This window comes from Haplochromis burtoni, unplaced genomic scaffold (assembly GCF_018398535.1).
Source record: "Haplochromis burtoni strain Fernald_Lab_line unplaced genomic scaffold, NCSU_Asbu1 Contig_1667, whole genome shotgun sequence".
NCBI lineage: Eukaryota > Metazoa > Chordata > Actinopteri > Cichliformes > Cichlidae > Haplochromis > Haplochromis burtoni.
Genome location: NW_024584028.1, coordinates 12,903 through 25,311, shown reverse-complemented (window position 1 = coordinate 25,311; position 12,409 = coordinate 12,903). Strand labels below are relative to the sequence as shown.

Below are 12,409 nucleotides of genomic sequence, written 5' to 3'. Positions count from 1 at the left end.
AAAAAAAGAACTAACACAAATAAAATACACTTCAGTTAAATACTATTTTCCCAAGCCACGTGGAGCCGCAGTATAAGGATGAAAGAGCCTTATGCAGATCCGGAGCCGCAGATTACCGACCCCTGTTCTAGAAGAACACATGGATTGGTCAACATTCAGTTCTTTTAGTTTCCTATATTTTTTCTGCATTTTTGAGTCCTCAGAGCTTCAGAAGTAATCTACTGGAAATTCAGACAAGCGTGATGCCAGACAGGTGAGTATTCCACAGAGTGAGCTCAGCAGCAAGTGGAAGAGGTGAGTAACTCAGTGTGACATGGGCTCCTGTCATGACTGCTTGGAGGGAGAAGAGATCAAAGTTAGTCTCAATCAAAACATACAACAGAGACTTCATGGCCTGGTGACAACCATAGGATAGCTGACAGACTGGCAGAGAACTGGAGGAGACGCTGATGTTAAATACACCTGATGATTGCCGGCAATGATGAACAGATGAACGAGGCAGGTGTGGACTCCGGGCTCCACCTGAACAGACCAGGCCGGAGCGGAAAAATACTGAACACTCACAGGGACCTGGGGTGACCCCTCGTCTGGAGCTCTTCTCAGCTCTTTCCGGAAGGGTGGCATGGTTGCCCCTCTGTTGGTCTTCCGTGAACTCTTGCGCACTGGGGGTCTCTGCATGTCTGGAGCCTGGTTCTCCTCCATAGCTGCTTCATGGGGAACGGGACTATGGCTCCGCACACCCTCTAGCAGATCGTTACATGAAGGAACCTTTTAAATACAAGTGCAGTCATGCTCACAGGTATACACACGGGTGCAAAAATCACAGGAGATGAGTGAAGTTTGGTGCCAACAGTTTTATTGAACAGACGAGACAAACAAAAATTTAGAAAAAAAAAAACAAAACACAAAGCCCTCTACAGTGTTTTCCGTAAGCACATGCAGGCCAAAAGCCAACAACGATAAAAATGAAGACTCCCAGTGCACTTCTAAACCCCTTTATGGGAGAGGAGTCACCAGCTGCTCATCCTTTATTATATAATTATCCATATTTTTTCTTTAAACTTATTTAATTCCAATTTTAAACTAGATTTGTGTACAAATTGTTTTCTTAAAAACAATTATTATAGAATGTTTTTATTAATGTCTCACTTTGACCAGTGTATCCAATTTACACAACTTTGCTTCCTCTATAATATTCAACATTTGTCTTGCATAACTTTCTGGGCTTTCTTCCATCTTTAGCCATCATTTTTATAGCTTTTTTTGACAGGTTTATGCCCGAGGTCAGCTCACAGGGTCAGGAATAATGACTGTTATGCCAGCCTCACAGTAGGAAGGAATTAATACTTAGGGGTGGGTTTTGATTATCAATTTATTGATTAAAATCGATTCTAGTTTGGATAACATGATATCGATTCATTAAAATCCTGAATCGATTTTTTAATATAAATTTATTTTGCCCAAAAGACCAGAATCTCAGGTTAAACCTCACAAAACCTATTACTGGCTGAGGTTTTAGTAGAGTTGTGGCTGGACCACATAAAAATATATAATATATATATAATATATAATTAATTTTACTCCCTAATCAATTATAACGTGAAGTTGGAATGTTGTTAAAGAGGGTCAAAACTGTTTCAACCCAGTTTGTTTTGCAGAGTCTGTACAGCAGCTTTAATATGGAGAGAACACAACTTCCAGATTGTGTGAGTAAAATTTGTTTGTTTTTCTCTTTGTCAGTTTAACAGTTTCTGTTGTGCCTGTCACTGTTCCCTGTCTGTTTTCTTACCTGGTTCTTCCTGACCTCGTACTTTCTCCTCACGTTCTCCTCTTTCCTCTCTCCCTCTTCGGACTGACAATCATATACAAATAAATTTTATTCGATTAGATGAAAAATTACATTCATATGAAAAAAAAATACTATTAAGATCACTAACAAAAAGTCCTCTCAGTTTACTTTCAACCAAAAGGCAAATAACCAAACCACACGAACATCTAATAAAAGATAAATATTGAAACACTGAAGCACCCCCAAAAATGGGCTAAAATCACCTCTGATTGCCTTCATGTTTTTCTGTCTTTTATCCTCAATTACTTTGACACAAAGGCATCTGCTGTGACGCTTACACCTTTGATAAAGTCTCGCAAGTGTCAGCTTTCTTTTTATAGATATAAAGATATGGATATGTACTGATACGTGATCAGAATAATAATATTTCTAACTGAGGCAAAATTTCCCAGATTCAAATCGACTCAAATCAAATCGTGGATCGAATCGATTCGAGACCTTGTGAATCGGAATCGAATCGATTCTCGAAATCAGTGACGATTTCCAGCCCTATTAATACTACAGATTTTCATGCCTTTAAAACAAGTTGCACTAACAAATGTAAGCTATAAATTTCACTAATTAGGGGATTCTACAACTTTGGACAGTTTGGGCCCTCTCTGTGACTCAGACTTCTCACCTGTGTGAAGTCGCATGTCTCTTCAACTGTAGGTTTAGACGAAATCTTTCCCCACATGTGCTACAGGAATATGGCTTCTCACCTGTGTGAATTGTTATGTGGGATTTCAACCTTGATTTAAAATGAAATCCTTTCCCACAAGTGCTACAGGAATATGGCATCTCACCTGTGTGAATTTGCATATGTCCCTTCAACTGTGTGTTTAGACGAACTCTTTCCCCATATGTGCTACAGGTATATGGCTTCTCACCTGTGTGAGTTGTTATGTGGGATTCCAAACTTGATTTTAAATTAAATCTTTTCCCACAAGTGCTACAAGAATATTGTTTCTCACCTGTGTGAGTTTTGATGTGCCTAGTCAAGTCTGAATTATAATGAAATCTTTTCCCACAGGTACTACAAGAATGTGGTTTCCCACCTTTGTGAATTTGTATATGTTGATTCAAGTTTGGTTTAGAATTAAATTTTTTCCCATAGGTGCTACATAAATGTGCTGTCTTGGAATTTTGAACTGTCAGTCCTGATACAATTTGCGCTGACTGTATACTGTGTGAATTATCATCCTTTCTTTCGTCCTGATCTGTGTGAGGAGAGTTGTGAGAAAGGAGCTGGTCACTGCTTGGTCCTGGTTCACTGTGGTCACTTTCTTTACAGGCAGAAAATGTTCCGGTCTCCTGCTTTTGTACAAGCGGTTTTCCCTCTTGAGTGGTACTGAGTTTCTCCTGTTCCCCTTTAATCTGCGAAGGATCCTCCTGGTCCAGAGTGGAGTTGTTCTTCCGGTTACAGACCTGCTGATCTGTGAGCCCTCCCTCATCCTTACAGTCATGTGGTGATAAATCTGAAGCAACAGATTAAAAAAAAAAAAAGAAGCTTGACATACATTTGAGAAATTACAAGGTAACCATTAGCAGGTCTCCACATGGTAAGCATGTTGCACAGATATACCAATTAAAGGCATGTTGGAGGGACAAGCTGTTTTGCAGAGGACACTCCTCTTATGATCAATTTAAGTTTGGAATTGTATATTCCAGAAAGCAGAATATAAAATCTGTTTAAATCATTTTTTCCATTCCATGCTGCAGAGAAAACATGTAATTCTTTAAACTGCCCAAGCAAAAAGAGAATCGATTGGGCGGAAATCTTAAATTGAAACAATTGTCTTCTTCCTTCCTTCTTCTCATAAATATTACTCTGTTGGAATTTGTGTGATATAGGGTGACTGTTGAGTCTTTGTTTTAATGTGCATGCGTCAGCTCAGTAAATATCTAAAACAGTTGAACTCTTTTCAAACTCTGGCGTTGAATTACAGATATCGCACATTAATTAATATAAACAGATCATCTACGATGAGAAAATAAAGACAATATACAGTGAGGAACATAAGTATTTGAACACTCTGCGCTTGTGCAAGTGGCTCCTCCCTGAGTCTCCCAGAGGTTTCTTTGCAAGTACTCCCACTTAGAAATCATGGAGGGGTCTGAAATTCACATTCAATTAAGGAAATCACATTGTATTATTTCTAAAAAAAAAAAAAATTGTTTGTATTGCACGGCTCCACATAATACATAGACACCCTCTAATCTTAAGATTAGGTTCTGGGGTGGCCTAGCCAGTCTCCTGACCTAAGTCCTCTGGAAGAACCTTTGGAGGGAGCTGAAACTGTGTTGCTCAGTGACAGCCCCACAAGCTGACAGATCTAGAAGAGATCTGTGTGGAGACCTGTACAAACCTGGTCAAGAACAACAGGAAGCCTTTGACCTCTGTAATTGCAAACAAAGGCTTCTGTACCAAAGATTAACACTGATTTTCTCAGGTGTTCAAAAACTTATGTGGATGGTATTGGAGCCATGGGTGGCTTCAAACGATCCACAATCATCCCTGTGACCAAGAACAACAAGCCCTCATGCCTGAATGGCTACTGGCCAGGCTCTTAAAAGTTTATTTTGTCGCCCAGACAGAGTAATATTAAAACTAAGTAGCTGCCACCATTGATGGAAACTGGATTTGGGTGGGCCACGCTACGAATTCTAGGATATGTTGGGCCACGAAGTATACACCCGACCCATCCTTCAAATCTGGGTAAAAGGAGGACACACTTGTCGGACGCATAGGAGTTTCTTGGACATTGGAGAGACCAAGCAACCGCTTCATAAATGCATGGCACAAAAAAAGAAGAACCACCTTGATGGACAAGACTTAGCTGAGAGGCCAGAAATTTTGGCTCTTAAAACATGCGTCAGTTTCCTTATTGGAGTTGGTCCTTTGATTCTTCATGCACCTCTATAACATATCGCTGAGGTCAGATTAGGACTCAACATGAGTTATATTCAGTTTTGTATTAAGAAATCTACCTACAATTTGACAGTTTGACTACAATTTTGCATACCTATTCTGTTTAACTTTACTTCAGGGTTCCACATGATGCCTAGTTCCTGCCCAGTCCAGACGACGATGCCTTTTGTTTCCTGGTTACGTGCAAGCTGCTCTCCTTCCTGATTGGTGTACATTTCCTCCTGTTCCGGGTCTTCTTGGTTGAGACTGGGGTTCCTCTCCTGGCTACAGACCTGCGGGTCATCTAGATCCTCATTTTCCTTACAATTATGTTGCTGTGGGAGGTCTTGATGGAACAAATGACAACAAACATGAAAAAAGTTACACTGTGAGCATGTCTCTCAGATATGTGAGCGATGTTTAAGGTGCACAAATTTTTTTAAATATTATCTCTCGTGCGGTTGGCAGCAAGGCAAAATGGCTGCGTAATTTCTGAGCTCCTCGGGGTCGAGCAAATTTCCCCTTAAATTCAAGTTCTTTTTACTACTTGTATGTTTAAAACAATGCAGGGGTGGGGACAAAGACAAAGAAAAAGAACAAGATACATGAACCAACTGAATAGTATTTTCCAGAAGAGAGAGAGAACACGCATGCGGATATGGCTAACTCAGATAAAGAAAATGGCGAGGGGGCCAAACTCAAATCTTTGCAAGAGGGCATTAAAAATATCAGCCAACAAATCTTTGACCTCTGGACGGAGATGAAAGCTGACTTCAACGCATTCAAAGAAGATTTCAGGCGTGAGTTGAAAGAAGACCTGAATAAATTCAAAAAGACACAAACCAACAGCTAACGGCTAATAAGCTAGCAGTCCAAGAATACGGTGAGAAACTTGAGGAAGCCGAAACACGAGTGGCAAAAAGCTAGAAGACCTTCAGTCTAGATCGACAAGAAATAACCTGCGAATTTACGGAGTCCCAGAAGGAGAAGAGGGCAGCTCTGTAATAACCTTTGTTGAAAATGTGATCAGAAGAGAGAGGCTAATACCTGATGGCACTGACCCTGAAAAATAGCCACAAAAAGTTGCGATGGATAAGCTTGGAAAATAGTTTTAAACCAGGACAATATGACAAGGCTTTCAAAGAGTGGACCAACAGGGGCCTGACTGCTTTCTGTTTAATTACCAAAAGGGACAAAGGTAGGAGCTTTCAAGAGCTTAAAGACATGTTTGAATTGAAAAACCAGGATTTGTTTCGATATCTACAACTTCGAGACTACTAAAATAAAGAGATAGCTGAGGCTGAGATGATTAACTCTTTTAATTGAAATGATGTGCAACACCTACCAACAAAAAACAACAAAAATCTAAATTATACCTCAATTTGATGAAGAACCAAAGATTTATCTTCTGGTCTTGCTCTAAAAACCACTCATTCTCAAAAACAGTGGGTGATAAGGTTTTAGGTTACAAGGTTCCTGAGGACTGTACTACAGTATTTTTAGGAAATATTGATGATAAGGTTAAAAGAGAGGATTTATATTTAACTAAGATTCTTCTCACTGCAGCAAGAAAAGCCATTACCAGGCTGTGGCTTAAGCCTGAGACTTCCTTCACTGGACAAACATAATTCAAAATTTTTGTTTTTTATTAAACAAACAGAAGATGTTTTATATTTTATATTTTACAGTGCTAAGAGAAAACGTGTCTTCAGTGAGGTAGTATGCTAGACGGTAATACATGCCACGTGTCTTTGTCATGTCATCACCCAACGTTTTAATATGTAATCTGTATATTACAGTTTTACATACCTGTTGTGGTCAGCTTTACTCCAGATTTCCACAACAAATCCACCTCTTCCCCAGTCCACACATTAATGCCTTCAGCCTCCTGCTTCAGTTCAAGCTGCTCTCCTTCCTCACTGCTGCACATTTCCTCCTGTTCCTCTTTAGTCTGTGGAGGCTCTGGGTCCTGCTGGTGGAGACTGGAGCTCCTCTCCTGGTCACAGACCTGCTGATCATCCAGACCTTCATCAACAAAGGGACACAAGAAAATGGTGACTAATGTGATGATAAGAAGGGTCATCTATTGAGAATCAAGCTTATGGTTTCATAAGCTGGGGTCTCATTTTTAGATGCCAGTGATCATCACACAATGTGAAAAAACAAACAAACAAATGAAAAGTAACATGATCTGAATATTTTAAGCATTTGAAGAAGGCAGATAAGATATGTTGTTAATTCTAATCTTTTGATATTTTACTGATAAATATACACTGACTGGTTACTGGTAAGTGATGATTCTGCAATGAATCATTACTTGTTATTAATCACTGGCTCTCTTCCAGAGCATGTGTTTGTTTCCCTCTTCCTCTCTCACCCCAACCAAATGTTCCTCAGATACTTTGGTCCATATTGACATGAGAGTTTCAGGCAGCTGCTGCATATCTGTCAGCTCCACATGCGTGATTCAAATCTCATGTTCCACCACATCCCAAAGGTGCTCTATTTTGTTGAGAGCTGGTGACTCTGGAGACCACCCGAGTACAGTGCGGTGTCATTTTAAGTATGTGTGGAAAATATCTCAACCACCATTGCACCATCACCTGTTGTGGTGGTGTAATGGTGTTGTAGCTCATTACACTATTCTATTGTTGTAGCCCATCACCTGGCTTTTTGATACGAGTCATATTCATTTCTGTATCATAAAGTATAGTATAGTTTACTGAGCATGAACATGAAACTGAATATACCCATCCTGGTCAGCTCTACTCCAGGTTTACACAACAAATCCAGCTCTTCCCCGGTCCAGACATGAATGCTTTCATCCTTCTGCTTCAGTTCAAGCTGCTCTCCTTCCTCACTGCTGCACATTTCCTCCTGTTCCTCTTTAGTCTGTGGAGGCTCTGGGTCCTCCTGGTTGAGACTGGAGCTCCTCTCCTGGTCACAGACCTGCTGCTCATCCAGACCTTCGTGTCCAACGAAGGGACACAAGCAAATAGTGACTGAATGTGATGATAAGAAAGATCAAAAAGGATTAAAAGGAAACTGAGAATCAAGCTTATGGTTTCTTGCGTTGTTGCAAATGTTGCCACAGAAACAATCACTCATCTAGGATCTATTTTTTAGATGTGGCTGCCAGTGATTATTACACAATGTGAAAAAACAAAAGCAAACAAATGAACAGCAGCATGATCCCAATATGATAATGAAAGATTAAAGTGTTTAATGAAGGCAGGTACCACTCTCTGTAAATTATACAGATGTTTGTGCTGGAAAATGCTAACAGATAAGCAGTCTCTAAAATAGTCAGATCAGCCAGTGCAGCACAATCACCCACACCATGATCAAAGTGATCACCAGTATTGATCGCCAACACGAGCCGAAACGCTAGAGTATTTGAACACGTCTACCAAAGAAAGTTGCCGGTAAGTCTATTTACACAGATGAAGCTTCATACACTTTACTGTGGTGTATTACTATTGTAGATCAATGCATTTATCCACACATTCCAAATGCTTCCAAAGCATTGGCAGGAATTGTCCACATGCCCACCATGTGGCCAACTCCTCAGTAAGGAAAATCGCTATCCGTCTTTAAGTGATGACGTGATGAATCCTGCTTCCAGTTTTCCAGATTAACTGGTGTCGCAGATCAACTGGCTTTGGTCGAACAGATGTGTGGTAGACTTGCCTTTCAGGAGCCGCTACCGACAAAACAGCAAATAAACAGCAAATATTTAATCTGTGATATTTGTGAGGTTACCTCAAACACACTGTGTCAGCCTTGTTGCTCTTTAACAACAAAATGTTTAAAAATGTCGCGAGTTTACCTGGATATTCTCATGCAGGAGGCGATCGCGAAAACAGCAAACTTAACACCACGCCGATGCTGCTCACGGGACAGCAAGAGTAAACGATCGGGAGAATCTTGTAGTTGTTATCGCTCCCCTCGTACGTTCTATTACTCCGATTTCAGAATCACAACTAAAGCGTGCAGTTTACTTTGTGTGCACTCAAATGGAGTCGAGTCAACTAGCTCCACCTGTGGCTAAGTGCCATAGCCTACAGCCAGATTAACTTGTGACAGACATCTGCACCTGGCTCCATCGCCACGTTTGAATTTGTTTCGTGCACAATACATTTGGAACTTTCTGTTTTGTCTGTTTTTGTGTCTTGCAAATAAACCTTTAAAATACATGAAATGGTATCATGTATTTATTTTTGGCCTACAACAGTAGGAAATGCCAAATTATATACACAAAGTTACATAAATCACTACTCAATCATGATGATTTCAGTATTTCTTCCCATAACAAAGAAAGAAAGAAAGCACCCGCTGCTTTGTTGCGAAGAGCGATACGCGCTTTCATGTCAAAAATCGTCATAAATAAGAAAAAGTCGCCAGATTTGTCGCTAGTCGCTTTTTAGAAAAACAGAGTCGCTAAAGGTAGTGATGTGACGTTCTGTATCGAGGCTTCAAAGCCTGTGTCGAGTAATGGAGGGGGCGTTTCCGCGATGCGCGTATCGAGGCTTGCTTCATTTATGGGAGGAGCTGAAAATGATGACGTCCGAAGCCTCGCTGCCCTGCTGTACCACGTGACTGGTTCATGAAGTGGTTCGAACTTTGCCGCGAGATATAAACAGCGATATAAACCCCTCAGACTTCATTCAAAATGTAGGTGTTTGATGGAGAGTTGCGGTTAGTGAGAGTTTGGAGACAGTTTGGAGGTTTATGAGAGTGAGGAGAGAAAGTCAGGAGAGAATGGAGCCAGCTAAGAAGAGGAGGATGTCCTCCCCTGTGTGGGAACATTGTGATTTTATTCCTCCCAACAAGGTATGTAAATTTCTACAGAAGATGTATTTTCATAATACTGATGGTGCAATACAATTTATGTTAAGCGGCTTTACTTTTGTACAAGGTGAAGTGTTTGCTATGTGCCAGGGAGCTGGGATATAACAACAACACCTCATCCATGCTTAGGCACTACACAGCTTTGCATGTGAATAGGGGGAACACCGATTCTGGAGCAAGACCAGGTGAGCCATCAAATGCCATGATAATATAGCATGCAGTAATGTTACTAAATGATATAACAATATTATACAACTGTAATAAGTTACGTGTGTGATATTTATATTTGTGCTTTGTTTTTGTTGTCTTTCCTCCTCAATCTCAAATAGATGAAGACCTGGTTAGCATGGCGATTGAGCCATTTAGCATTGTGGAGGACAAAGGATTCAAAAGATTTGTTAAATCATTAAATCCTAGCTATGTTCTCCCCACTAAAAAGGCCATAAAAGCAGTGAAAATTTAGTTTTTACAGAATAAAATGTGAACAGGCAAGACTGCTGTCCATACCTCAACGTTACAAAAGCACAACCACTGTTACAAAACACTCCAACCACACCTCACCTCACAGTAAATGATCATTTCCATTTTAAGCATTTCCACACTGCCAGTATAAATATACACAGTATACTGCATCACTACAATATACATGTTTCACACACTCCTTTTGTTGTTGACATTTAAGGCCACACTCTTCAAATTCATGCCAACTCATATTTTTACATCCAGTATATGTCCTACTAGAGCAAATTAAGTTTCAAGAAGCTTTGCGCTGGGGTGAATCAATTGGATGAAAAGCTTCAGTGCTTCATGAAGCTTCATCTGCCCATCACTAGCTAAAGGGGTCTGAAAACTCGCCAAATATAGCGACAAAGTCGCTAAGTTGGTGCTGATGCCCACGTGAATCACACAATGATCCCGCAACCGCAACAAGTTTACTCACCTGTATTGTGTGACTTTATCCCGGGTCTGATATTCAGCAGTCTTAGCTGACTGATCTCTTCCTCATACCGGACGATCGTTTTTGCAAACTCTGAGAAGATTTCTTCTGCAGCAGTAGTTAATCTCTCCTGGATAACCTCTCTCAGATGCTGAACTGTAGACATTGCTACAACAACCGATACCATCCAACTAAAGTCTTGAAACTTCTTTCTTTCTTTCTTTCTTACAGTTGTATTGGCGGTTGGCAAACAATTGAAAGGTGCATTACCGCCACCAACTGGTATGGAGTATGGTCTGGAACGACGCTCAAAAAATTAAAAATAAATAAATAAATAAATTAATTACCTTAAGTAGTTTATACACATTTCTGCTGTCAGAGTAATTCCACCACAAATTCAAGTAGGTATGACAGTATGCTTGTAGCTCATATTTATAAAGTCAGGACGGTTTGCCACTTCATTTTACACATTAAAGTATGTTTGTAGGTCACATTCACAAAGGTAGCATGGTTTGGCACTTAATTTTACCCATCAGAGTATTTTTCTAGTAGGACGGTTCGCCACTTAATTTCGTGTTGTGCGCATGGGCAAAAACAACGGGTAGGATGGATTCCTAGAACAATCGGGAGCAAGGGCGTAGATTTCGCATGGACGCAAGGGACATGTCCCCACCAATATCCATATGAGTGCCTCATTAGTAATTTTTGTGCTTAAATGTTGCATAATTTTTCTGAGAGATCTTTTACTTCGTGGTAATCTTAGATGAGTAGTTTTATGGACAAAACCCACCAGGTCATTCAGTGTTCCCTTAGTGCTAATGTATATAAGAGATGTTGGTGTAATATAACTGAAGTAATGTTGTTAAGTCCTTAAAGTCATATTCTTTTATTGTCATGACTGTATTTGAAGCTTTTTTTTTCTTTTGTATGATACCCGATTTATATGGAATATGGCTGAGGTAATCTAAAGTCTAAAATACATTTGTTTAATAGTAATTAACATTATACAATTCACATATAAAACTATGAATTGTAATTTTAAATGGTTTAAAAGCATGTAGAATAGCATATGTAGGCAAGTATATTTCTCTCTTTCTTTCTTTCTTTTTTTTTTTATCAAGAAGCAAAGACAAAAAGGAAAAAAAAGAAACAGGGCAGGGTTTGGTGGTTGAATCATCCATCCCCACCAATGCCAAAACCAAATCTACGCCCTTGATTGGGAGCCTTGTTTCTTTTTTTTCTTTCTCTCACCCTCTCTCTCTCACCTTTCTCGCTTCACGCCGCATGTGAGCCTTGTGTTTGCACTGAGTTGAGGGGGAAGGAACGCAAACACTGCCTTATGTTTGCGGAGCAGGGGGGAGGAGCGGTACACTCGCAGTAGCACAGGAACAGAGCAGGGGGGAGAGGGAGAGAAAGAGAGCAAGGGACAACAACAAGAGACAACATCATCATATTAGAAAAGTATAGTAATTAAAATGAATGACACCAAGAAAAGAAGCAAAATCTGTAACCATTTCAATTTTATTGACCATAGGCAGAGTGTAGAGTCTGCAGCAAAAGGATATCAACCATGGCTCCAGCAAACATCTGCTGACACTAGAAAGTAATATTAAACACTACTGATGTGTCCTGTGTGTCGAAGCTTCGAAGCGTGCGTCGAGTAATCTCGGGGGAGTTTTTGTGAAGCGCGTATAGAGGCTTGCTTTGATTGTATGCATAGTTCGAGGCCTCGTGGGCAGTCAGTACCACGTGACTGATTCAGGAATTGGCTCGCCGGTTCGCGCCAGATTCAAAATAAAATGGGCAGCAAAACACAGCTGATTCCCTCATCACACTGTGTTGTGGAATTGGATTATGTACGTGCTACATAGTTACTTGAGCA

The 12,409-nt window shown here is 40.2% G+C and overlaps 1 protein-coding gene across 3 annotated transcripts; it reads right to left on the bottom strand.

Moving 5' to 3' along the window:
* Positions 1-2,100: 2,100 nt before the first annotated feature.
* Positions 2,101-10,849, bottom strand: LOC102307027 (zinc finger protein OZF). 3 transcript variants are annotated; one of them, XM_042217185.1, is made up of 6 exons: positions 10,531-10,849; positions 7,490-7,741; positions 6,549-6,764; positions 4,855-5,085; positions 2,635-3,306; positions 2,101-2,550 (listed from the first exon to the last, which is right to left on the bottom strand). In XM_042217185.1, the coding sequence occupies exons 1-6, from the start codon at positions 10,712-10,714 to the stop codon at positions 2,465-2,467; spliced, it is 1,641 nt and encodes a 546-aa protein (XP_042073119.1). In that variant the 5' UTR covers positions 10,715-10,849; the 3' UTR covers positions 2,101-2,464. The 3 variants fall into 3 exon arrangements, with proteins under 3 accessions (XP_042073119.1, XP_005952850.1, XP_014186855.1); XM_005952788.3 differs by having other exon boundaries at positions 2,101-3,306; XM_014331369.2 differs by lacking the exon at positions 7,490-7,741 and having other exon boundaries at positions 2,101-3,306; positions 6,549-6,757; positions 10,530-10,846.
* Between the last annotated feature and the right edge of the window lie 1,560 nt (positions 10,850-12,409).